This window comes from Dermacentor andersoni, chromosome 5 (assembly GCF_023375885.2).
Source record: "Dermacentor andersoni chromosome 5, qqDerAnde1_hic_scaffold, whole genome shotgun sequence".
Taxonomy (NCBI): Eukaryota; Metazoa; Arthropoda; class Arachnida; order Ixodida; family Ixodidae; genus Dermacentor; species Dermacentor andersoni.
This window is the reverse complement of record NC_092818.1, coordinates 52,805,262-52,832,419: the sequence shown is the minus strand read 5'-3', so window position 1 is coordinate 52,832,419 and position 27,158 is coordinate 52,805,262. Positions and strand designations below refer to the sequence as shown.

At 44.1% G+C, this 27,158-nt stretch overlaps 2 protein-coding genes across 3 annotated transcripts in view; both read left to right on the top strand.

The window, feature by feature from the left end:
* LOC126530289 (beta-secretase-like) overlaps positions 1-10,411 on the top strand; it is a 41,267-nt gene extending 30,856 nt beyond the window's left edge. Inside the window, exons 9-11 of the mRNA XM_050177602.3 lie at positions 211-286; positions 399-533; positions 9,991-10,411. Of these exons, the coding sequence (XP_050033559.1) occupies positions 211-286; positions 399-533; positions 9,991-10,181 (402 nt within the window). The 3' untranslated portion in view covers positions 10,182-10,411. The remainder of the gene's footprint in view (positions 1-210; positions 287-398; positions 534-9,990) is intronic.
* Positions 10,412-16,851: 6,440 nt separating this feature from the next.
* LOC126530290 (protein maelstrom homolog) overlaps positions 16,852-27,158 on the top strand; it is a 47,598-nt gene continuing 37,291 nt past the window's right edge. The window contains exons 1-8 of one of the 2 annotated variants that reach the window (XM_050177606.2): positions 16,852-16,898; positions 17,375-17,510; positions 17,864-17,974; positions 18,241-18,334; positions 18,481-18,624; positions 18,713-18,754; positions 21,234-21,422; positions 24,443-24,581. In XM_050177606.2, the coding sequence (XP_050033563.2) occupies positions 16,867-16,898; positions 17,375-17,510; positions 17,864-17,974; positions 18,241-18,334; positions 18,481-18,624; positions 18,713-18,754; positions 21,234-21,422; positions 24,443-24,581 (887 nt within the window). In that variant the 5' untranslated portion in view covers positions 16,852-16,866. Of the gene's footprint in view, positions 16,899-17,374; positions 17,528-17,863; positions 17,975-18,240; positions 18,335-18,480; positions 18,625-18,712; positions 18,755-21,233; positions 21,423-24,442; positions 24,582-27,158 lie in introns of those variants that run through there. The other variant, XM_055070288.1, reaches the window with a different exon arrangement.

Sequence of the window (27,158 nt, the reverse complement as noted above, 5' to 3'; positions counted from 1 at the left end):
AAGCTTCTTTCAGGACAGTCAAGAACTGGGAGTGGAGTGTTTCTTGAAGGAATACGTGTGAAGATTAAAAAGTTGTCTGTAGCTGTACACACATGTCTTGCTCGAATTCTTACCCTCAATATATTGAAAAGCCGAAACAGCTGAAGAGCTGCGCTCAAATTTTGCACTAGGAAGTAACGTAATCTGAGGCAATATTTTGTTATTTCGTAGGTCTACTTTCAAGAGGTCGCACTAAAGCGGGGTGACCACGGTTGTTACAAGCTTGCAGTCGCTCCGTCACCATCGGGTGAGTATTTTCTTGGCCTCAGCAGTTTAGCTGTCGTGGTATAGCAGTGCCAAAATTTGCAAATGCTTCGTTACGAGCAATCACGTTCTAACCACCAACATCTCCTTTGCAGGCATTATGATTGGCTTTGCTGTTGTCCGAGGGCTGACCACGGTATTTGATTTGGGCAACAGGCGTGTTGGATTCGCACCCCTCCTCTGCAATGCGAACGACGTGATAGTCAAGTATGCTGACAAGGACTATGCAGGTACATTCCATGCTACTTGTGATCAGACGCAACTGACTCTCCTTACCAAGGTGCAAGGTTATCAATTCACAGCAACATATTTTATATTGCGTTATGGATAGGGTTCTGGCCATCATTTACCCCATCATTTGATTTCTTTAAAGAACCCCTCACCAGATTTTAGCAGTGCAAACAGACAAGTATGGTGCGTAGATCATACAGTGACATTGCGATTGCAAAGTGCTTCACTGACTTGCATCACAAAAACAGCAGGAAATTCAAACTAAAGCTAGTTTAATAATGAACAAGGATTACATAGAATTCTGATGAATCCAAAGAACCCTAGTCTGAAACATCGAAAACTACTTTGAGATTTGTGATGCTATACTAAATGTCTTGGTGCTGCTGTTTGTACAATAAATTAAGAAAGGGAACTTTCGCTCTTCGTTATTGCCATTACTAAAAAATTTTCTGCTAAATGAATGGAAACCGAGTCTTTAAAAGATAATACACAGGTCTGCTGACTTGGCACTGTCTCTTCGGTGTCCCTCAAACATTTCTTGTGTAACAGATGTGCCTGCTGTAGTAGGAATTTGTTCTTAGCATTTTGAATATATATGTGTCATGTAGGGGTCATGTGCATACCGTATTTACTCAAATAAAAGCGACGGTTTCTGCGCTGCCATGAAGCCACAACATAAGGCGAGATTTGTGCTGCCGTAAAGTCACGCCTCAAGGTGAAATTTGCACGTAACCTGCTCTGATCATCCCAATTATTTGGTATTTCATGATATTCCTGCCGAGTTTTACTAATCTGTTGGCTGCTTGATATTGCCTTGTATTGGTGAGCGTACAGAATATCTTTCTTAAGCCTTCTACTGCACCCTTGCCTTATAATCGTGACCACCTTATAATCGAATGAATACGGTAGTTATGTTGAAATTGCAGACGCGAGATCCAAAAAGCAATGCCAAAGCAATTGCCAGGCTTTCTTTATCTTACCTGTTTCTGCATTTGCATAGAACTGACCTAATAGTGCAGCGTAGACCACTTATAAGATATGCAGAACTGGCTAGGACGCAGCCTTTTGTGACTCACGTTTACCTTCCCACAGAACTCCATGTACGCATACCGATTATAATGCAAGCCCACGAGACGAAATACCGGTTCTGATGTGGCTTTCGCGGGATTCCCCTGCGGAAACCGCATTATTTCGCTATGACAGAAAAGCGCAGTAGCGAACGCGCACTTCTCAAGGAGAGCACCAGCAGAAGGGGGCGAAGACGGTACGAGCGGCGAGCGATGAGGGAGATGCAGTTGCAAGCATAAGAGTAACGAAGTGTAATTTGTTTTCTAAGGCACAAGGGACGAACAGCCATCGAAATCCACGGGGAAATGCAGTCCACATGTATTGGGAAAGGTGTCTCACTTGAAGAAGTGCGAGGCGGTGGTGTTGTGAGTTCGCAAAAGGCCATGAAGACCTGCATGGCAATGAGCGTTCGGGGAGGCCGCGTACGTCGCCGACTGGTGACGCAGGGGCATCTGAAATTTAGGGCTGCAATGGGACAGATGTCTGAACCGGTGTGGGGACTATGTGGCAAAATAGTGTAAGGTACGTAGAATAGTACGTATATGTGTAACTACCGGTATGTATCTTATTTTGGCTGATGAAAGATAGGGGTAAAGACTTTCTGATTTGCCCTCATACATGTTTTGCATGTGTGCATTCTTTAAAAAGAAATGTTGTTTTGGTTTAGTGCGGTACCGTTTACAGGGCAGATATTCGCAGCTCCGGCGACTTATGCTATAAGCAGTCTGTGCTGTATCACTCTAGGGATGGAAAATTTCAAGAAATCTTGAGCGAGAGGAAGAAGGAGGACATTTTTCTTCCACTTTTTTTGTCTGCAAGATGCTTCGAGAAAAATTGAAGGTCCAGTAAAAATAAGTTATGTTTATTATTCCGGCAATAAAAAAATAATTATCCTTGGAACGTGAAGGCAGTGGAATTGAGCACCTTGTCCTCTTCTACGAAAGATTGCTCATCTGATAACTGCGAAAAAGGTCGCTGAATGTCCGAGTTACTCTCACATTAGAATTGATTGCGGCTGCTTCCACATTCAAATTAGGGGTGTACGAATAGTGATCTTTGAGACCGAATCGAATATTGAATAGTTTTCAAATAATGAACAGCCATTCTCACAATCAGTATAAAACGATGTTCAAATCCTAGTATTCTTAAAGTTGGCACGCTTCTAGCATTACATAGTACATTATGAAGCATTGTTTATTAAAAGCGCAAATCGAGCATTAGGAGCAAGCATGTAGTTTCTTCTCATGTACAGGACTCTTCAGAGAGTGCAAACGATCACTTGTAAAGTGCGGCTACCTAAGCGGCGCAGCCTGCTCCACTACGCACGTTCTCATGTTTTATGTCTACTCTGTGCCCGTGCGGCTGAAAAGTTACTGTAATTTTATTCCAATTTTATGTTTAATGGAGCACAGTTGACATTTTGGGATATCCGAAAAATATTCGCGTTTACGAATACTGACTATTCGATTTGTTATTCGAAAGTTTCAAATATTCGCGCACTTATAATTCAAATTCGACTGTATGTAGGTGAGTTTTCAAGCATGTTTGCTTGGGAGTCTGTGGTGAAGCTTTCGGTGAACATTTTCAAACAAAAACCAGTTTCGTTCAGAAATGGCAGATGGCAAGGGTATCTGCGGCAGCCTTAAAGGAATAGGCGTCAGTGGCTGATCAGTGCAAGGGCCTTGCCACTAGGTTGATCGTTCCGCACGTTTCGCAGAGTCCCAGACGCTAGTCCTGGACGAAAACCCAGAGGGCGTCCTGTATTCTGCTACGTTTTAAAGCTGTTCTACCTTAAAAAAAAAAAAAAACGAAAGCATATAATGAAGAAGCTCAAAAACTGTGCTGCCGTTTTCCTGTCGTTGTCGTCGCTTTTAGGATTGTAGACTGCATGGCAGAGAATGGAAAGTATAACTGAATGTGAAAATTATGAATGTTTTTTTTTTCTTTTCAACTTTTTCTGTGCTGAAGAAAGAAAAAAAGAACAAGGAAAATGTTTTTTTCCCAATCTTTCTGTATTTATTCCCGGTCCTTACATTTCTAATCACAATGTGCTAAAATTTGTACGATGCAAAGCGCATGATTTGTGCACACATTTGCGGGAGTGATAATTGTGGTAAAACGAGTGATGATGAACGCCCAGCAGGATTCAAACCACGGAGATATCAGCCATGCATGAATCTTTGAACTCTTTTCCGGTCCGATTATTCCTGTAGGAATTGTAATGTGTTGCGCAAAATATCTGGCTTCGAGAAGAACAAACAAACAAAACTATCTTAAAGAATGTAAGTGTCAGCAATGCCAGTTACATAATTTCTCGACTTCGTGCTGATGAATATGGCTCTCTTTGAACTTTCACAAGTGTATGTGTTGCATCGTGGAGAGGTTAGGCCTATGTCTTCTGTTTTTGGAGGCTCCAAGTAATCTCTGGTGACATTTCACACCATTACTATTGTGAATTGAGAAATCTGAAGAACCATGCGCTGCTTACAACACAATTTAAGTTTTTGGCACTTCATGACAAAAAAAAAAAAACCTTCGATTCATTGCCAAGAACTCCAGCAGCTTTTATCATTAAGATGCATGTAGCATAGAATTGTAACTTCAATGAGAAAAATTTCACCAGAAAGGTTTAAGAAACCAAGTACAGTTGAATCTGGGTAGAACTGTAGGATTCCAACAGCAAGAAACATTGTTAAATTGCAATTTCATTAAATTGAGGTTTCTATGTCCTGGCAGTAAAAATTACTCTGCAGCTTCTTAGAACAGTCCTGCTGGATCGTGCTTTGTCAGTAAGCGCATACAAACAAAATTCTGTAGGAACTTTACTTTTTAATTATGAAATAAAAAGCTCTGGCACAGGTTGTAGAGATTGCATTAGAAAAGGAAAAAAAAAGGAAATTTGATGACAAACTCTACTGGCAAGAAATTTCAAAGAAAAAATTATAAAAAATTACATCGCAAAGGTGTCTGCATGTTCGACGCGTTGAACATCGAAGGAGACATTTGTCAAAGTCAATATATTTTTTTTTCTGCACTACAGAACAAGGTACTGAACCAGAAGTGAAAACCAGAACATTTCAATTTATTTCACTCCGGAGTGAAACCGAAAGGAAAATAAAACAGTTTTTGGTTCAGGTTGGCCACCCCTCCTGGAGCTTTCAGTCCATGCATTGCCTGCACTTGTGGCTCAACTATGCTTACCTCATTTGTAAATACAAACTATCGTCCTGTGACTTTAAAAGTAGCAGCACCGTTAGTGTGATTTTCAGGATACAGCATTGCGTCGGTGTTTAATGCGACAATATTTGCATTGCATCCAATGCATGTGCTCACCAGACTGTGATGTGTGCAAAGCACTTGAAGTGGTGTACATATAATCATAGTAATAATCAATCAATCATTTATTTACCATGCCCAGGAACAACCATGAGATGCATATATAAAAAAGGGGGGGGGGGGGGAATAAACAGCAGGGGAATATAAGTTTTAAAAAATGAATAAAAACAATCTTGAAAAGAAAAATGTGCATAAAGGAATGCACAAAGTCAATATAGAAGAAAAAGGAGGAGAAGGGCAGTAAATTTTCTACAAAGTAAGCTGGTTACGCCAGCTTGGAGCACTCGGTGCTCACGTGTGTAGGAAGGAGTAGAAAACCTTCTTACACACGTGAGCACCGAGTGCTCCAAGCTGGCGTAACCAGCTTACTTGGTAGAAAACTTTTCTTCAGCTGTCGTCGTCTCTCCTCTTCCATCAGAGATGGGACGCCATAGACGTTGCACTTGGAGAATGGACTTTATGTACACAATATTTACAGTGGGTCTGACGTATCAACTCGACATAGCCGATAGTGCATAGCACCGTTCGTACGTCAAGACCCTTGGGTTACACTGGGACCGGCGCCTTAACTCGGCAGAGCCGAAAGTGCAGAGCACCTTTCCTGCGCCCGGAACCAGTGTAACCCAAGGGTCTTGACGTACGAACGGTGCTATGCACTATCGGCTATGTCGAGTTGATACGTCAGACCCACTGTAAATAGCTGTCAATGTAAATATTGTGTATACATAAAGTCTATTCTCCAAGTGCAACGTCTATGGCGTCCCATCTCTGATGGAAGAGGAGAGACGACGACAGCTGAAGAAAAGTTTTCGACCAAGTAAGCTGGTTACGCCAGCTTGGAGCACTCGGTGCTCACGTGTGTAAGAAGGAAGAAGTTAGAAAATTTACTAGGGCATTTGACAAGTATGTAAAACTATGACAGAATAACTCAAAGCTCGGAAAAGAGCAGTGACAGTGAGTTATCAAAAATATCAAGATCATGAAAATAAGAATTATAAGGGCCCTGTATTCCGTGGATGGTTGAGTGTTGGTGACGACAGGCAGGAACATGGAAAAGTCTATGTTCTCTGGTGATCTTGCGCGGCATACGAAACATGATACAACTGAGGAGTTCAGGGCTGGTGAGGATGCCAGGAAGGAGTTTGAGAAGAAACAGAAGGTCAGCACAATTACTTTCGTAGTAAAGTAAGGGCAACGACAATAATCCAACAGTGCTAATAATAATAATAATCCCACTCCTGACTCCATATCACGTGGCGTTACTGTCAGGCCGTGCTGGCAGTCGACGAAGGTGTGGAGCATGCGAGACAACAAGCACACCCTTTGACAACCAAATGTCAAGTGTTTTATTCTTCATGCGCTCCATAGCTCGTGCCCAGAGGGCAGCACTGGTCAGCTGATATGTGGCGACCACTACAGCTTTCTTCTAAAGTTCTCTCATTCAAGGATGCTAGCTGACCATCTGAAGGCAAAATATATTCATCTACTGCGCTAAAATCATCTTCGAGTTTGCTGAACTCACGGGAATTTCACCTATAAATCATGTGCAGAAAATGCCGCCACAATGTCTGTGTGAAAATCCCTTCAAGCATGGCAGAAGGAAAAAAAGAAGTGCTGCCCTAGTCTGGCGACATTGTGAAGTGCATTTAGTAGTTAAGGAATTTCCAGAAAGCTGGTGCAACCAACCCAAATACTAATCGGCGAAAGCGAGCACGTGCGTGTATCGGGCGATTCCTGAAATATGACTGGAATGGGTGTTTTCGTGTATCGGAAGAGGCACATGACCTCAAAGATTTAACAGTACTACTAGAGAGAACGCGGCCATCTTTGTTAGGGCAACCTAAACTCATGGACAACTTTCTGTGTCAATGAAGGGAAAGCTACGGAGGCAAAGTGCGCACAAGTGAGAGCGCTTCTGAAAAGAGTGCCGCGTTTTCATCCACATTAGTTTAAGCTGGGGAAGAGAAAACATAGACACCTTATTAGCAACAGCTAAATAAGATAAAAGACCACTGAATGTAAAAGTTTACTTATTTTGTGGCTTTTCCCTTCCGCGTCTGGGCAACCACGAAAGCGTTGCACATGAAACTGCGTCGATTCAGCGTCTGTTCCGAGCAACCAAAAGCACTGCCATAAGCTGCTGGACTACTTGGCACTGTAACACATGTGCAGCAGTCACGCGCCCGTAGCTTTCCCTTCATTGCCATGGAAAGTTGTCCTCGAGTGTAGATTTGTGGGAAAGCCTTGCTTATGATAGTTTCGCATATCATTTGTTTGTTTATGAACATGCAAACATTGTTTGGCAGCAGACATTGTTTGGGATATCATCGGGCTTAGTCAGATTAGAACTGGTGAGGCTTATACGTTGCTGAATAACAGCCATGTCCTCTGCTGTAGAGGTCTCCCTGATAAGACGCAATACGGAGTAGGATTCTTAATCCATAAGGACATAGCGGGCAACATTGAGGAATTCTACAGCATTAATGAGAGGGTAGCAGTAATCGTAATCAAACTTAATAAGAGGTATAGATTAAAGATAGTACAAACCTACGCTCCAACATCTAGTCACGACGATGAGGAAGTAGATCAGTTTTACAAAGATGTTGAATTAGCGACGAGAAAAGTGCAAACTCTGCATACAGTAGTAACGGGTGACTTCAATGCAAAAGTGGGGAAAGAGCAGGCGGGTAAACAGGCAATTGGCAACTACAGTGTCAATTCTAGAAACGCTAGAGGAGAAGTGCTGGTAGAATTCGCAGAAAGGAATAAGCTGAGAATAATGAACACCTTTTTCAGGAAGCGTAGCAGCAGAAAGTGGACTTGGAAAAGGCCTAATGGTGAAACAAGGAATGAAATTGATTTCATACTTTCCGCCGATCCCAGCATAGTGTAGGATGTAGAAATGATAGGTAGGGTAAAGTGCAATGATCATAGGTTAGTGAGGGCTAGGATTCACCTCAATTTGAAGAGAGAAAGAGTAAAATTGGTCAAGAAAAAACAGGTCAACGTAAAGGCAGTAAGGGCAAAAGCACGCAAATTTAGGCTGATACTTGCAAACAATTTTGCAGCCTTAGAACAGAGAGATAATGATGATGACATAGAGGTAATGAACGAAACTAACGAAGCTGGCTTCAGAGGCAGCATCTGAAGTGGGAGGCAAGGCACCAAGGCAACCAGTAAGCAAGCTCTCCCAAATAACAAAGGACTTAATAAAGAAACGACAAAGAATGAAAGTGTCAAACTCAAGAGATAAGATAATATTCACGGAACTGTCAAAACTGATCAACAAAGCGAAAATAAGTGATATTCGAAATTATAACGTGAGAATGACTGTGGAAGCCATAAAAAATTGACGCAGCCTGAAATCAGTCAGAAGGAAACTTGGCATAGGACAAACCAAGATGTATGCACTCAAAGATGAGCAGAGTAATATCATTAGCAATCTCGAAGGTATAATAAATGCAGCGGAAGAATTCTATACTGACCTGTACAGTACCCAGAGGACTCAGTAGAACTCCATTCGAAACGATAATGAACAGGATACAGAAACTCGTATAGCTAGAGATGAGGTCAGAAGGGCCTTGCAAGACATAAAACGGGGAAAAGCGGCAGGAGAAGATGGAGTAACAGTCGATTTAATGAAAGATGGAGGAGATGTAATGCTTGAAAAACTGGTGGCTCTCTATACGAAATGTCTATCAACTGCAAGGGTCCCGGAAAACTGGAAGAATGCAAATATTATACTAATCCACAAAGAGGGAGACACTAAAGAACTGGAAAAATATAGGCCTATTAGCTTACTCCCACTGTTATATGCAGTATTTTTAAAAATGATCTCCAATAGAATAAGGGCAATACTGGACTTTAGTCAACCAAGGGAACAGGCGGGCTTCAGGAAGGGATACTCTACAATGGATCACATCCATGTCATTAATCAGGTTATCGAGAAATCCGCAGAGTACAATAAGCCTCTCTATATGGCTTTCATAGATTACGAAAAGGCATTTGATTCAGTAGAGATACCAGCAGTCACAGAGGCAGTGTGTAATCTTGGAAAATATATAGAGAGATTTCACAGCCACCTTAATTCTGCATAAGAAAAGTAGGAAGATACCTATAAAGAAAGGAGCCGGACAAGGAGACACAATCTGTCCAATGCTATTCACTCCGTGCTTGAAAGAAATACTCAAGCTATTAAACTGAGAAGGTTTAGGAGTAAGGATTGATGGCGAATACCTCAGCAACCTTCGGCTTGCCGACAACATTGTTCCATTCAGCAACACTGCAGATGAGTTACAACAAATGATTGAGGACCTTGACAGCGAGAGTGTAAGAGTGGGGCTGAAGATTAATATGCAGAAGACAAAGATAATGTTGAGTAACCGGGCAAGGGAACAAGAATTCAGGATTTCCACTCGGCCTCTAGTCCATGAAGGAGTGCGTTTACCTAGGTCAACTAATCACAGGGAACCCTGACCATGAGAAGGAAATTCACAGAATAAAAATGAGTTGTATCGCATACGGCAGACATTGTGAGCTCCTGACTGGAAGCTTACCGTTATCATTGAAAAGGAAGGTATACAATCAATGCATTTTACCGGTGCTGACATATGGGGTAGACTTGGAGACTGACAAAGAAGCTTGAGAACAAGTTAAGGACTGCGCAAAGAGCGATGGAATGAAGAATGCTAGGCATGACCTTAAGAGACAGAAAGAGAGCGGTTTGAATCAGAGAGCAAACAGGTATCAACAACATTCTAATTGACATGAAGAGAAAGAAATGGTGCTGGGCACGTCATATAATGCATAGAGTAGATAACCATTGGACTGTTATGGTGACAGAATGGGTACCAAGAGAAGGGAAGCGCAGTAGAGGACGACAGAAGATTAGGTGGTGCGACGAAATTAGGAAATTTGCGGGTGCTAGTTGGAATAGGTTGGCGTACTTGGAGATCGCGGGGAGAGGCCTTCGTCCTGCAGTGGACGTAAAATAGACTGGTGATGATGCTGATGAACATACAAATATACAATGTGTTGCTCCGTCTCTTCCAGGCCACTCATGTGTCTGGGAGCTCCCGACAATGGGTCCCAAGACTTGGACCGTCTTTGTCTACATCATCGTCTTCATATGCATCATGTGTGCCATGCCAGTTGTCATCGTAGGGCTGTTGTGGCTTAAACGTAGGATACGTATTTTCAGGTCCAGGGGATCTTCCGACGGAGTTGGGCTTATCAACATTTAGCCAGAGTATGTTTGGCATTTATTTTTCTTTCTTTTTTTATGGGCACTTAATCTTGTCTGGCCAGTGCCAACGTTTTATTGTTCACTAGTTGCATCTTTTACAATTTTTACCTTTGCACACCTTTATTTGTTGCTGCTTTTAACCTCAATTTTACCTGGACGTATTTTCAAACATTTACATTGTGACTAGGAACGCATTTTGTACTGCAATAAAGGTGGTCTGTTACATTCTGTGCTGTTCAGCTTGCATATATCCCTGGAAAGGGCCCCTCACCAGGTATGGATGTTGCAAAGAGACAAGTGCGGTGTGCAGACCACATGGTGATGTCTTCATCACCAAAGTATTATGCAGCTGTAAACTGAGAACAGCTGAAAACTTGAACAAAATCCCATGCACCCTTCTTTTCAGGAAGCCAGTCTCGCTACCTTCACAGACGACGTCACCTGCAGCGTACAGGTAGCCAGCAATAGCACAAGGAACACTGGGATTTCCGTGAAATCCAGAGGGAACAAAATTTGCAGAAATGAGCTACACAGTAAGAAAAAATACTAGCCCCAGCTTAGCACTGCCAGCTCTCTCGAGTCTGCAATTGCATACTTGGAATGTGACGTCTCGACAGCCAAGCGCACGTGCATCGCAGGCGAGCTTGTATGCTCATTCATTGAAGGGACTTTTCTATAGTACTCCGTGTCTGTGACGAAATTGAGATTTTAACGCGACAGCGTTAAGGAGCTCGTGTCGCAGAAAATCCGGTGTCGTCGGTGTTGGCCGTGAGCGATAAATCCCGTGAGGCACGTCATAAATAAAAAACAACTTGTAAGATGGGCTGGGTGGGAATCGAATCAGGGTCTCCGGAGTGTGAGACGGAGACGCTACCACTCAACCACGAGTTCGATGGTTCAAAGCGGTACAAAAGCGCCTCTAGTGAATGCGTTGTTGCCTTAGAAATGTGCCATAGAGAGTTATACTGCAGTGTATATCGGTAATTATGAGCATGTAACTTACAGAAGTCGCAGTTACTTGAGTAGCGAAGTACGTTTCCGCTACATTTGTTCTGCGCACACGCAGAGCCATCTTGCGGCAAACACAAAAGACCCCCTCCTCGGTATGTGCGGCTCTGCCCCAACATGTGGCGCACCACTCGCCCGCTTCTCCTCTTCGGGCCGTGTAGGGACCGGTGCGAAGATGCCCCACTACCCTTGTGTTTAATAAGTTTTCTCGCTCTCTCCCCTTTCAACTTCCACCGTGCGTCACTCAAACCGTCGTGTTTAGGCGACGCGGCTCCTCTTTCCGCTCACAGCACGATTCCCAGGTGCAGCGTCCGATGCGGGATGCCTCTGACGTGATCGCTGTGCCGTAGCGCATCTGGTGGGAAAGCATCCCCTGTGATGTGTGCTGAGCTGCTTCCGAGGAGTCATGCGTGTGCGTAGTGCTCCCATCGAGGCGTCGGCCCCATGATCGCGTCGGCGTTCATGGCGCGTCGCGGCCCGGCTGTCCATGCCGATCACGGCGTTTGGCTCGCGTAGATCGTTTCTCCCTCTGAGACACCGAGTTCTTTGGTTCGTTCCGCTTGCTCAGGCGCACATTTCGTTGCCGTGCCAAACTCTGCGTTGCTTGGCGCTCACCGTGTGATTGGTGGGTGTAAAGTCCGATGCGGGACACCTCATAAGTGATCGCTGCGCCGTAGCGCATTGTCTTACAGCCCTTGGCGGGTCGACGGGAACGCTGTCGCGTTCCACTCTTGAAGGCGAAGCTTAAGCGTCCTACAATTTTTGTGCACACTGGGATGCGTGTGCTCAAAACACCTCGACTTTTCCTTTAGGTACCTCCAGACACCCACATTCCTGTGCTCAGCAGTGTAACCCACTGAGAGATTGTCCACATAATAAATTGCTTTGCCTACGTCCATGAAACAGAATTTATAAACCTGCCATAAGGAAAGGCATGAATGGCTGGAAATTGATGAGCTCCTTCATGGAGTTCCTGCATGCATCAAACTGGTGCCTCCATGCAACAACCACGGTGCTCCTGTAGCAGAATTGTTCAAGAAACTTGCCACCTGCATTTGTCTTGCTTCCCGTAGACTCCATTAACCATTGTTAACCCTGTATATTGAATAGAATTGGACATCCTATAAATCTGAAGCTAAATGTGCAATGAGCATGCCATAGTTTGCACAATAGCAAGGACTAGTCGATTTGTAGTATTTTGAAGTTTCGAATATTCGCACATCCCATCTTTCGTGAAACGATTCCTCCACTTTGCAGATGAATGCAGAACTGATTTGCCAAAATTATGTTTGAGGCATCGTGGAGATTACTGCATAAGTCGACAGGCATAGATAGAGCTCAATAAGTGTGTTCAGATAACAGATTGGCTTTTGTGACTTCCTGCATGTATGCATAGAAATTTCAGTGTCTGTAACAGTGGTAAGTTTTTTAAAAACATTTAAGGCCACTGGATGCAGCGATCAAAATGCCACCATCACGTTAGACAGAGCAGTTGTACCTGAACATTGTGCTATAACTCTTAAGACATTTGGGTAGGTAAAGCATGCCATAGTTTGCACAAGTGACCAGTGAACGTAAGGAGACTGATATAGAAATGGAGTGATCAATGACTAGGATGCAAAGCCTTTTGCACCACTGTTGCAAACCTTTTCTGCAAAGTCTCGGTATATGCATGGAAAAGCCCCTCAAAGTATTTCTACAAGGCTGTTCCACAGCACCTCATGTGTATGGTCATGAGTGCTGGCATAGTTGCAAACCTTTTGGACACCTGATATTTCGACAGCTGAGTTCCTGATATTCGCTGCTGTGCCTTTAAAGGACGCTATATTAGGGCTGGCAAATTGTTTGACTAACCTCCTGAATAATCTGTTAATGCTTTCATCGCAATTCATCGGTCGTGGTCAAAAATTTGGTTGCCGTTTAAATTTTGGACGCAGGTGTCAAGCCTCTTGAACACTTGGGGTGTCTTGTCTTGACATTATATGGCTCATTGACATCTATTAGCTAAAGCTTAGTAAGCTATTAAGTTATGTCATTTAAGCAATCGGAAGTAAGCTACCAAATTAAAGCATCCCAGGTTGATCAGCGGAGGTTCCCCTTCCATGCCACTGGTTGCTGTCTTGGATACTGTATCTACTGCCATTTGAAAGAGTACTATGTCGGACATTATTTTTATCGGCAACTTCGTCTGCTGGATACTTGATGGTTCCCACGCACGCATGCAATCAACCTTTCAGTGCAACTCTAACGTCCGCAATATTTGCATATGGTCAAACTGTGGATGACCTTTACAAAGTGCTGCGCAATTGGAAAACTGTAAGCTGAAAGGCTTATAATATATGTTAACCTGGCATGTTACACACAAAACGATGATATATCACTATATACGGTGTCTTGTCATCTTAAAGTGACAAGTTCCTTTAAAATGAATTGTGTCAAATTGAATTCCAAATAGATGGCAATGCACTTAAAATGAACATTTGATAAAACAAATTTCCATGGTCCCTTCATGTACAGCTTAATTAAATGAAGTCCATACATGCCACATGGTGTACCGTACCAGATGAGAAGAGGCAAGGAGGCTAAACAGGTACAAGTTTGCCACAATGCACATGGGGGTGCATAAAGAAAAACTTGATTTAAAGCGACAGAATGAAGAGAGAGAGGGGGGAAGGGGGCAAAAGAAGATAAAATTTCAGCAGAAGCCATCGGAGATGATTGTCGAAGTCAGTCGTAGCTTTCCACTTACCCTGCTGCTGCTCACCCTTCATGACATTGCATTAGAATGTTCCTGCTATTCGGATGTGGTGGGTAACCTGTTGATGGTCAGTCGGTCATGTCAAATTTTACACTTGAGATAATTTGAAAATGAATGCCTCCTCCACATTGAGCATAAATGCTTACGTGCGGTCTGACTCCTTCATCCTAACATCCTTATACAACTGACCATCAGTTAAGCCTGTCACGGGGTTGTCATCTTTGTTCGAAGCAATTCTTTTTTTAAAGCCAATCTGGAAGGGCAGCTACCACAGATGTATTGGCAAGGAGATAGCCAAGTGGCTGCTTGAGCGGCAATGGAAGAAAGAAAAGTGGCCATCAAGAAGCATTCTGCAGCCCCTTTAAGTTTTATAACAGACTTAATAGCAGCCCTCGATGCTGTTTCTTTTTTCCTTCCAAGCCACATTGAGCATTCCGTGCAGTAGAAGTGAAACTTTCCAGTTTCAGCACCTCTGCCGATGTACTCCTTAAAATGGTACTTAATTACATCTACTCTAACTCAAGATCAGCCATACGAGCCTTTCTATCTGGCCTAATCTCGAAAGAGGTGGCGGCTATAGTCAAGCAAAGACTGCCTGATGCTTTTCACGCTGTCGTATGGTTCCCGGTACACATGGGAACCAATGTACATCCCAGCAAACCCAACCAGAATGAGCTAGCTCATGACCAAGCGCAAGGTCTAACATTCTGCAATGGTCCTGACACACTAAACAGTCAGGATTGTGAACATAACTCGGACCCATTACTCTTTTCATGAAATAGTCAAACACTATCATCTTGGGCGCAGGCAATTCCCACTCCCACACCCAAAGCTAACTAGACCTCAATCTTCCGCATTGAGAATGTTACAAATGAGATCTTTCCCTTCGAGAGGAAAGTTTAGCAGCTTTGCTACGGACATCGACCCACGCTGCCTTGAGTGCAATGAAGAGTATTGCTCATTAGCACACATGCTCTGGCAATGTTCTGCGTTACAAAACGCCTCTTTTAATAAATAAGAAGACTGAGAAGAGGCCCTTAAAAGCGGCGATCCCCAGGACCAACTAAGGGCTGTGCAAAGGGCCCACAAACGGGCAGAAGACCATGGTCTTCGGCCCCAACGTGGAAGTGGCCCGCAACTACGACTTATTAGCTCCTTAGGACCTTAATAAAGTTTGTTGACTGACTGACTGATTGCAGGAACATAGTACCTTTCAAGAACATATACAGTCAGGTTCTAAAGAGCTTTGACACCTTTTCATAAAAGCCCATCCTCTACAGCAAAATTAACTGTTGCGGCAAGCAGGTCTTGTAGCGGGTGACTGCCGTGTGCATTTTTATGGCCACCAGTACCTTCTGCAAAAGCCATTTCGGTACTGTTCTGGTCATCAAACTGATAAAAAAGAGCTATCTGTTTGATTGGCAATGTCACCAGATGCCTTGGAGCATTGATTTATATTAGTAGACTGAGAAACCAGCTTGGCTTGACTGTGGTCATTATCATCCAGTTCTACAGCATGGCTATGTGACCCACTGATTCATTCAAATCACATTCAGCGTCACCACCAACCCTGGAGGCTTCTTTAGACTTTTTAGATTTATTTGTTTTCTATAAGGACTACGAAATCGCCAAGTAGTTGCGGATATCCTGAAGACAACCAAATTTTTGTTGGTTGGTCAAGAGCGCACCCATGTGGCCCCACACGGGGCAGACGCAAAGTACCATTGGCGCATTATTGTCAATTGCTGTGTCACTTCTTAGGCAGCATGACTGTTTAAACAAAAAATATGTGGATTTATATGTGGAAAGAATCACACTCCTACAAAAAGGAAGAGGTTGCTTCACCAGCCACCTGAATGCTCCCAAGATGTGTTCAGATGCCAGGCATGGAATATAAATAAGAGCACAAAATATAGTACACTAGAAAAACTACAGCTATTATGTTAATAAATTGGAAGGTAACCCTAATGCTAAAAATGCGGAGTGTACCCTAATGACATACACACACTGGAAATGTCCCAGTCGCACAGCACATCAAAAGAATTCACAAATGCACACACCCCTCCATGCGAACTCCTAGGAACAGTGAACTGCTGATTGGTGGATTATGCAAAGCCAATATATAGCTCTAGAAATCCGCAGTGTACTTCATCGAAGATAAATGACGATCAAATAAAGACATGTTTGCTGGGACATGTAACGTTTCAAATTCCTACAGCCTTTACATGAGCAGGTGGTAATCATAATTTTTGCCAAATATTTCTGCTTCAAGCACGAGTGTGTAATGCTAGACCACTCTCTCCACTTTTGCTGAAGCCATGACTCTAAAAGAATTGATAGTACTGCTACTTTAACATGTATTGGCCTTCCCTCATGTTGTGGTGCAACCAGCCTGGGTCGCACCCGGAAGGAAGCTTGTGAATTAATGCACGGCCTCATGTACCGTTGTGCTACAGGGATCGAAATGTCATAGTGTCAAAAAGTGCCACATACACTTTGTCCACATTATAAACATAGGTTTTCTTTCCATCTCTTCCGGATACATGGCAAATCGACCTGAGGGCCGCTATTTTGTAGCGATGCCTTATGCCTTATTCTATGCTATTCTTATCCACCACACACGGCAGCCTGATCCCGTTGATAATGTGGGCAGACCGTCGCTCTGACCACTGGCCAGGCGCGAAAAGCCTGAAAAAGCATAGAATCGGAAAAGGCATCGCTACACCCGTATGAACAAAGTTACTCAGCAAATTTTTGAGCGAAAGTGGTCTCTTTGTGAATGAAGCCTCGTACCGAGGCGCCCATGCTACAATGAACAAGCCGTATACCGCACCTTCTCCATATTCATTGCGCTTCTGCTTTATTCTTGGGCAATAAAATATCAAAATCCGTGCATATGACACCCACTTCACCGGGGATGCCAGCACGACGACACAAGGCGACGACCGAGTACGTTCTGATGGGAACCATTGAGCATGGTTAAATAAGTTGCAGTGGCCTTCAGCCCAAAACGGACGAGGCAAGCTCAGCGATACAGGTATAAGTGTTTTTTTTTTTTAAACATCCAAACATGCAAATGGCAGAGAATGGGCTGAACCCATGGGCTGAACCCAGGATATGTAGCTCCTCCGCTCCAATAGGTGATGGATACGTCTGGATGAATAAGACCCTATGCAGGGAGATGCACGGAGGAAGGAAGGAACGCTCCTTTCTACATGCACAAACAAAATGAAGAACAGACTAATTTCCTCTTTATGGCGAGGAGACAACTGCGGTCACCCCGGCCGGCACAATGGCCAGGGCAGCTTCTAGTTTCTGGCATCATCATCATCACCACGCCGAAATGACAATCGCAATTGCCGCTATCATTTGGCGAGTTTTCAAGCGTACTGTGGTGTGTACTGTGGCTCGTGGTTCACGCGCAGGTTACACCACGCGATGGCTCCGAAAAAGAAAGGGCCGTTCTTCTTCCTCATGCGAGAGCTTCAGAACGAGCGCAAGGAACGCAACCTGCCGTGCTCTCTGGACGCCGTCCGAGAAGAAGCAGGAGAGAGGTGGAAGGTATGCCGGCGCCCTAGGTCCGTTCCTTTAGTCGCTAATTTACAGTTTCGTTCTGTGATTTCGACATTATTCGTTATTCGAGGGTCCGGAGAGCAGTTTTAACCAGCACAACGGCGCTGTCAGCGACGCTGCGGTAACGCCATGCCATTTGCGCGTGCAACCGCCGCGTTCTTGTGTGTCTCAGCCGGTGTCTCCCGGTTTCGATACGTGAACGCAGCAGTCATGTGTTGCCGCACTTTCTGCTACCTGTGCGGATGAAGTTGGATGCTGTGAAGCGTCGTACTGCATTGCCATTCATCGCTGTCGTTCTGTATTACGAGCTCAAAAAAAGAAAAACTGGCGTTACTTTGCAGACTCTGACAGAAGAGCAAAAAGCCGTGTACGAAGCCATGGCGAACGACTTCAAGGAGCGCGGAAAAGGAGGATTACACAATAAGTTCACTTCAGATGGTCGCAGCATCGCCGTGAGTAAACATCGATACGGTAGCCACATGGACTTGTTGGTCTGGCATGTACTTTTCAACAGCGCAGAGGTAACGACAGGGATGTAGAATGGCACATCAGACGAACACATAGCACTGTGTTTGTCTAATGTGTCATTCTATGTCCCATTCTATGTCCCTGTTATGCCTGCACCATAACCAAGTAGAAGATGCTGACAAAAAACTGTGCTCGCTCGTTCTGGCGCATTTGTCATTCTGAGTTCATAAAGCAAGTGCACCGTTTTCAGAGTGTATTGAAAGAAGAAGATGAAAGGATACAGCTCCGTCGGGACATGATAAATAGTATTCATCGTTACGTTGACGATATTGGCACAGTTGACGGTACGCATACTTTTGCCATTAATCATAGTCACTGTGAATGCAGTGTCAAGTAACAGCATGCTCGTCGCCGTTGTGTTGTCGTTTCACCTGATTGTGATTTATCAACTCACCCCCCTATGACATTCCTCATTCTTTTTCACATCTAGAGATTAAAAGGTGGCCATTTTATATAGTGTCCTTCAATATACTCTGCGAAGCAAATGGGATATACTACCCACTAGAGATTGGACTTATAGAGTACTCAATCGAACAAGGTTTTATAAGAGCCTACCACAAGTTCATCGACCCAGGTATGAGCTTGCTTCTTTTAATTTTTTTTTAATTGGAAGCTTTGTGCTTTGTAGCTTCTGATATTAATTGCCAGTAACTTGTTCTCAGGTCCAATACCTCTTGGATTTGCAAGTGCTGCAAAAGACCACAGTAAGTTGTGCTATTGTTTACATTAGCTTTGAGCAGTGACTTGTTCCCTAGCACCGTGCATATTGGTAATACTAGGACTCAAGTTTACGATTTACTTAATCTGGTTTGTGCAGTCACCATCTGTATGAAAAAGGGAACATGCAATCACATGGCCAATAGCCTGGTTGGCCACATGTTGTGTGGTGCTGCGGCAAGATGGGAAAACAAAATAAGAAGGGCACTGTTCCTTTTTCTGCTTGCGTAGCCTTCATGAGCATTTCTTTGAAATATTGCACTCTTTCTTGTGCCATGCCTGCGAACGTGAACAGTTCTATGTGAATTTGATGTGGATTTGCTGCATCTGACGTAGCTTCGGAAGCGTTGGAAGTTAAACCGCGAGTCTGATGGGCAGCGTGATTGCCCTAACAGATTCTTCCATTATTCTCCGCTCACAAGCAATATCAACACAGAAAGAGGGAAGGACTTTCAGACTGACTCCAACCAAATAACTGAATTTTATTAGCCCGATGTTTCGGAGCCCATTCGGCTCCTTCCTCAGGGGGTAGTTCTTCGGGGGGTGGTGGTGTGCAGCTTTTCAAGGTTCTTTTGCAAAGAAAGGAAGGGGAGCACGGAAGGTGGGGAGACACTTCGCAGACAGGAAGGTGGGGAGAAACAAAAGGGGGGGGGGGAATTGACGGCTGCCGTGGCGCTGGGGGGGGGAGGGGGGGATGAGATGACCGGTGCTGGGGAAGCTTGGCCCTCGAGAGTGCTGCTGATGGGAGGCGAGGGGGTGGGGGAGGTTACAGGGCCGCACCGACGTTTTTGTGTTGGTGAACCGAGTGGGAGTCTACCTGGCTGGGCATCCTTTTCTTCTTTTCGTCATGTCGCCAAGGTCATGGGCATACACCGAGGGTAGGTTGCCCTTCAAGCGGTTTATGTTACCCCCCGAAGAACAACCCCCAGAGGAAGGAGCCGAATGGGCTCCAAAACGTCGGGCTAATAAAATTCAGTTATTTGGTTGGAGTCAGTCTGAAAGCCCTAATCAATTTCCCTACCGGACAGGCAATTCTGTCAAAATGTTTAGCTTGAAGAAAGAGGGAAGCGTGCTAGAAGAGGTGCAGACTAACAGGAATGACACCGCTCTCTCCTTTTGTTTTTCTCATGTCACCACAGCACTGTGTGACATGCAGCTGGCTGGGCTAGTCCCTACGCGCTTACACGCTCATTCATAGGGATAACAATATTACTTTATAAGGTTGCCCCGCAGGCACCTTGACTTTCGTCAAGCTTGTAATCTAATGCTTATCTCACCAGGAAAAAAAAAGGCAGTATTTCGTGGAAATAACTTATTTCACAATTAAGGCATTCTTGTTATACTTAAACGTACACTAAAGCAAAAAATAATTGAACTTTTACACTTTTAAAAAAGGCCACTGTTATAACAAAAAACTGAAGGCCAATGGTGACATTGCCTTGTAGTTCCCCCCACCTGCCAGTTGCAATGTCACTGATTTTGACGGTGCCTGTTTGGACTTTTTTAATTGGTAAATAGGGGCTACGTTGTGTTCTAAAGAAAGCCAAAGGCAACTTGACAAGATTCAAGAACATTTACCCAGCCACAATGGTCCAAATATGAAATTACACTTTGAAATTTGTGATGTCACAGTGACGTACTGGTGCTAGGTTTCTGGTGGAGAATAAAAGGTGTAGGTTTGGCTTTCTTATTCTGTTCTAGTAACCAATTAAGTAAAAGCTTAAGAGCACAAGAAAACACACATGCATGTGCTTACATACAAACACCGAAGAAAGCACTCTGCTTTTCACTTGTGAAAGGGTTGGTGTGAAAAGCAGGGTTCTGTCTTGGGTTCCTGTGTGTGTGTGTGTGTATGAAGGTGTGTTTTCTTGCATTCTTATGCCAAGATGTGTTACCAACTAGCCCAGCTACAAGTTATCCTAGTAACCACTGTTCTACTGTGAAATTAAATTAAAACAGGCTTTTGGAAGAATACTTCAGTCTGAAATGATCTATTACTTTGAGTACGACTCTTTATGCAGTAATAGTGAAGCAATGCTACAAAAACACGGACGAGGGAGGAACACAAGGATGAAGGCTGACTGCCAACAAAAGCTTTGTGTGTGCGCAAATATGCAGTCGGCACTCATCCTCTTGTTGTTCTCTCGTCCCGTGTTTTTCTAGCGCTGTTTCACTAGGAAGGTATCGTACCAACTAGCTTGCTCCCAGACCTTATTAATTTCTTTGTACAGGTTCGTCATGGTAGAAGTGTCACAAAAGAGAGAAAGACTACACGACATGGCAGGTGCCCTCACGACAGGTCTTGTGTGTCGTTTTATTTTGTGCCATTTCTGCTAAGAGGGATTTAGCACTTCTCTTTAGGGACCATTGAATTGACCAAGACTATAGGCTGCTAGTGAAGTTGTTCGCTAGATTTCTGCTAATTATTGCCTGACGATACATTTTTTTTTTCTCTTTTGTGATTAGGCGAAAGCACGCATGGCATCCCCATCACAGGTTTTGAAGAAGGCACAACCGACTACAGGAGCGTTGTCCGTGGCCTGATGGCATATCTTCGACTCCCCATTGAAGATGCGATTCTTCCACCGCTCTTCTGCATGCAAGACCACATCCCACAGGCCGCTGGCTGCATGCGGTGGCTCGAAGAACATGCAAGTGAGTTGTTAGTCTGTAGTTCGCCTGCTCATTATCATAAAAACCCATGCATAGCTTGGACCCGCACATATTCCAAGGCGTAAATTAGGGATAGCAAAAACGGAAAAATGTTTTGCTTCTGCATATAGTTAGAGTAAAACAGTCACTGAAAGCACTTATTTTCATCAAATTTCGCTCTTCAGTTGTTGTCGTCTGTTGCTTTTCATTCCAAGAGTCCATTGTCGGAGATATCCTCCCATAAAAGCATGTCTTTAGTGTCATCAAATGTGTTTAATATCGAACATTTCTTGAATGGGAGACGAATGAGCTCCTCGGGAATGCAGGCCCAGGCATCAGCGACTGGCCACGTGCGGTTACGCGGACTTTATCTCGAAAGCGATCTGCTTCGGGGGCGCATTCTAGGCGGGCCGACGGCTCTTAGCTTTGCGTGTGCTGTGTTCTCGCTGCTCAGTTTGCGTTGACGCGACAGACAGCAGGAAGGTGGCTTTGCTCGCTGCTGCTGCCACACTTCCTCACACCGGCATTTTGACAGCGAGTGTCCACGGTCATCGAGTATGATGTGCTCATGCCTGTTTGTGCGTGCTGACACGGTGCTTGTTAATTTAGTAAGTGAGCCAATGTCTACTTAATTTTATAGCCGACAAAACTACTATCCTTTCTTCGTGTGGATGTCTACTAATTTGCTATTGCAATTGATGCTTCGCCTTTGAGGCGAAACTGCAGCTTTTTCTTTTGTCAACTAGAATATCAGCTACCTCCGATTGCCCTCTAATCCACATTGCTGTCTCCCTGCCTCCTAACATTGCCCTTAATATTTTTCATTCCATCGCCCCTTGCAAGGTCCTTAGCTACTTGTGAAGCTCCTTAGGTAACCTCCAAGATCCTGCTGCATGTGCTAATACTCGTAGAATTCAATTATTGTACACTTCGCTTTTCAAGGATAGCGGTAAGCTGCCGGTCATGGACCTGGTAATGCCTACTGTATGTGCACCAATTTATTTTTATTGTTTTATAAATTTTATGCTCAAATCAGTGCCCCTGTGACTAATTGGCCTCGATTAACGTTCCCTTGCACTGTTCTCGAATTATCATTGTCTTTCCAGGCTGTTGGACATTACCTATGTTTCCTGCATATTAATCTTCAGTCCTACTTATACGCTTTGTTGGCCAAAATCCTCAGTAATTTGTTGCCTGTCACCTCCATCACTGATGAACAGGACAGTGTCATCTCCAAACCAAAGGTCGTTGAGATATTTGCCTTTGGTCCTCCCTCCTCTTGTTCTTCTCAGGCTAATGGCTTGAATACTTCTTCTAAGCACACAGTGAATAACATTAGAGCGAGTGCACCTCCTTGTCAGACACCTTTCTTGATCAATATTTTGCCACTTTTCCTGTGAAGAATAAGGTAGCTGTGGAATCTTTATAGGTATTTACCACATTGCTTGCCCGTACTTCTTATACTTCCTGACTCTGCACTTTCTCCATGACTGCTTGTACCTCTACTGAACCAACACACTTCAGTAATCTGTGTAAGCCGTAGGCAGTAGAACTTAATTGACCTGCGATCGTACGATGCGTTTTTCAGCCGCCAGATCCCGTGTGAGCAAGAAAAGGCGCGAGGCACGCATGATTGAGAGCAGTAGGTGCCAGTCACGGCAGCTTCTCTGCAGTGCTCATCCTTCCATGTCACATGAAAATGCCGGCATGCACACAGTTGCTTCAAGTCGCGTGCACGGCCATCACAGTCAACCCTATATTGTGATAAGCATGTTTATCTACTGTTTCACAGCATGTGGCATAGAGCCGTTGGAAGCGCACTGCACACTTTTAACAACAGATTAAATGCACTTCTGTTCCCAGCTGCAGAAGGTGTCAAGTGAGCGTCATGTTTTGCTTTGGTGGCATCATATTCTGGCTCGATTTCGTTTTGGTTTCTCTGGTGGCTCTCTTGAAACACAATGCAATACGAAGACAACAAAGTGCATCTCAGGCTGCCACAACTGGCAGTATGCTTTGCGTTATGTTGATGTAACTACAGTTCGGTGTGCCAAATTTTTTAGTGACTTTGGGTTGTACGTTTACCTGGTTAGTATGTCATTTTTTTTTTCTCTTCATTTTGCAAAAATTACGAACGAGATTATACTGTATATAGTTGGTTGTACTCTTTCAATCTCTCAATTACCCGACTGATGACGTGGTGTGGTCCATTGTTAAATACTCCTTTTAGAAGCCAGTCTGTTTATTGGGTTGAATGTAGTGTTGCCGTGGTTGTATTGGAAATCATTTTTGTTAATACTTCGTGCAATACCGAAAGCAAGCCACTGGGTTTATAATTCAATTCATTAACATCTCCCCTTTTATGTATAAGTATGGTGCTGGCATTCTTCCAACCCTCTGGTACACTTGAAGTTCTGGGGCATTACAATAAAGGGTTTCAAGCCTCCCGAGTATGGTATGACCTGCACCTTTGATCCTACCATCTTTGTTAGTACCAAATATGTGGGCACTGTCATAAATATATGGCAGGATGCTTACTTTCAGTAAAGCACTCTAATGTGATGGGCAGAGGCATGCAAGTGGCAACCGTATTCTATCTCGCCAGGAGGCACTTTAGTGAATCACAGGTGGTCAAAGTTAATGTCAAAGCCTTGTCTACGGTGTCTCACACTGCTAATGTGTTGCTCTGGAATGTTAAGCCCGATCAGTTAGTCAATCTATCAGCCAGTCAGTCAATTTTCTTGCCTTGTGCATGCTATGTCACAAAGTCATCATCTAAAACTATCATCCCACAAGTCCCCTTTTTTTGTTTGATGTTGCACGGGCTGATACGACAATGGCAAGCCTTTTTGCGCTGCGATCGATAATAACTCCTTGCACAGATTTTAATCACGCTACAGTGACTTAATTCCGTGCTTTTGTATTTTGCTAAATGGGTGTTGTTGAAACACTGACAGTTGTGAGTAGATTCATACTAGTTTCAGTTGTGCTGTAAATGGCACTGTTTATTTGTCCTTACAAAGATTTCACCCTGGACTTTCCAATCTGGGACATCCTGCCACTTCTGCGCAAGCTGCGAAATGTGGTTGGAGAGGAGATCTCACATGCCGAAGCAGAGAACATCCTCAACTCAGCCTTGTTCGACTACGAGCTGAAGTCTCTGTAAGTATCCTCCCTCCTCACATTGTATTGTGCATTGCCATTGATCCTCTTCAAAATTAACTCTGTAAAGTGGGACTTTTTTTGTTTCGGTCATATTCGCGACGACCAACATGGCGATCTGCTGCATTTGCCACCAGCACGTCTATTCCATGTCTGGCTGCAGTTTAAAGCACAACGCTGTCTCATCAGCATTAAACGTATTCCTTGGCGAGTAGCTGTCATGGTACTGCTTGCAGGGTGCTACTTTTCCATGTCGTGCATGTGTCAACGTCCACGTCCTTTGCCTTGCTGTATAATGTGTGGAAGACGGTCTGTGTCGTTCCCTAAAATAGTGGAACCAACCCTAGGAGGTGATGATGTATTGGGTGTCTGAGCCGCTGGGCAAAAGCGGCTGCCTTTGTCATGATTAAGGGGCACCTCGGAGCGATGTTTTGACTACAAATTTCTTTCACCCATATACTTTGTTTACTTGCATTATGATCGCACTCGCGTAATGATCGCACCCCTGAATTTTGTACATTGCAGCACATTGCAATCGCAACCATTCAAGCACGTAACTTCCGAGAGTTCAATCACACCCCTAATCAAAGAAGGTGAAACTTAGTGATGACGTCATCGTCGTTAGAAAATGTGAAAAAGTTACCGTATTTACTTGCATAAGGATCACACTCGCGTAGCGATCACACCCCTGAATTTTGTCGTCAAAATCAGTTTTTTTTCTTTCCCACGTAATGATTGCATCCTGAACTTGCCACAGCGATGTGTCCTGTGCCAAGTCTAGCTAAGGATGATCGCGCTTACCATCTGTCGAATGCTACGCGAATGACTCAAGAATACCAAGTGGTCTGCACGCACCAAACAGATTCTTAAGCAGATGTCCCATTTCATTCCTTTTATCATTTCCCGCACTTCCATGAAAAAAAAAAAAAAAGCTGTAACCAAGCTTGCCTTGGCTTTATTATTCTTAGGCTTTATAATGGTTGTGGTCAACAACAACAAAAAGGCTCCTTTCGGTTGCTCTCATCTGCACTCGTGGGCACACAACAAATCACGAGCGGCAACGATAGTAGCCACGTTTACACTGATACGTTAGGTGTACCCTATTCATACACCGACGCTTGTAACACAGCCAAGATATTTGCCCACCCTTAGCAGAAATGTGCTGTATCAGAATAGTAGCGAAGACAAATGCCGCCGTTTCGGCAGCATGCTCGCCATGTGTCTCTATGTCACTGGCAGCTAAGCGTGCCCATCTCTGTTTTTGTCCCCTCAAAGTGGACCATGGCTTCATTATTACCGCAGACTTGCCGATATTAACGATGTTATTCATTACTGATACGGAACAAACTATATCAGTGCACATAATGTACTCACGAAAAGAACAAAAAAGTTGTTTGCCTTGCTCCGCCGGCTGCCTTTTTTTTGTTTTGGTGTCCCACACTGTTACAGCGGCAGTGTTGTCCTCCTGTTGTCATCCCGCAGCAAATGCAGGATGAAAAAAGAAAAAAAAGAATTCTTTTCACGGAAAATTTAACCCACGTAATGACCCACCCCTGAATTTGCGTTGAATTTTTTGACAGAAAAGTGGGATAATTATGCAAGTAAATATGGTAATCATGGCGCTCTGAAGTTGTGGGCAGTACTTGGCTGTGCATAGCCTTTTTTTGGCTGCTGGGAATCTCTTCAGCTTCGTAAACATCTTCGATTGCCTTCATGGTGTGGATGTACGTAGAAAGCATGCTCCGCGGCATGCCGTACTTTGCGATCTTGAAGTTGCTGGCCATCTTTTCGTTGACTTCTTTCAGAATTTCAGCTTTCTCCTTGACAGTCTCGGGGCAGCGCCTGCCTCGCGAAGACATCCTGCAGCTTTGATGCAAGCTAAGGAGAATTGTCATGCGGAAACTTTACCTACCAACACCAGCAGCACGTTTCAGTGCACAAAAGAACCAGATCGTGCAGGTCTCAGCTGCTCTATTGCCGATGTTGATGCCCATTGTGCTTTCTTCTTTAGATTGGGTTGCCATGCGTTGAGTGCAGCTAGCCAAATGCCCCAATGAGAATAATGCTTCTACAATAATAAAAGCTTCTAGTGAAGGTTTAAAACGACAACTCTTGGCGGCACGAGATTTCGAATTATCAGTGGAGGTGCCAATTCTTTAACGAAATAACGAGTTCTATTACCCATAAACTCCTATGAACTGTGTATCGGACCGCAGCGACTAGTTCATATTATAAAAAATTTCAAATTAACGAGTGCTGAATTAACGAGCTTCCACTGTACTAACACACCTGCCAACCCTCCCAATTCGCCCGCGAGACTCCAGATTTTTTACTGAACTTTCCGATTGTACGATCACTGTCTTATATCTCCCGAAAAGTGGTCTCTGTTTGCGCAATAATGAATTTTGTGAAACTGGCACCGCTGAATCTACAGCCACATCGTAATCATTAGCATCACCAACAACAGTCGCACCAGCACCATCGGTATCATCGACCAAGCAGCCGACTACGGTGCCTCGTAAGCCGACCAAAGCCAGAGCCAATGTAGCTGTTGCATTTCGTGCCTGCATTCCTCTA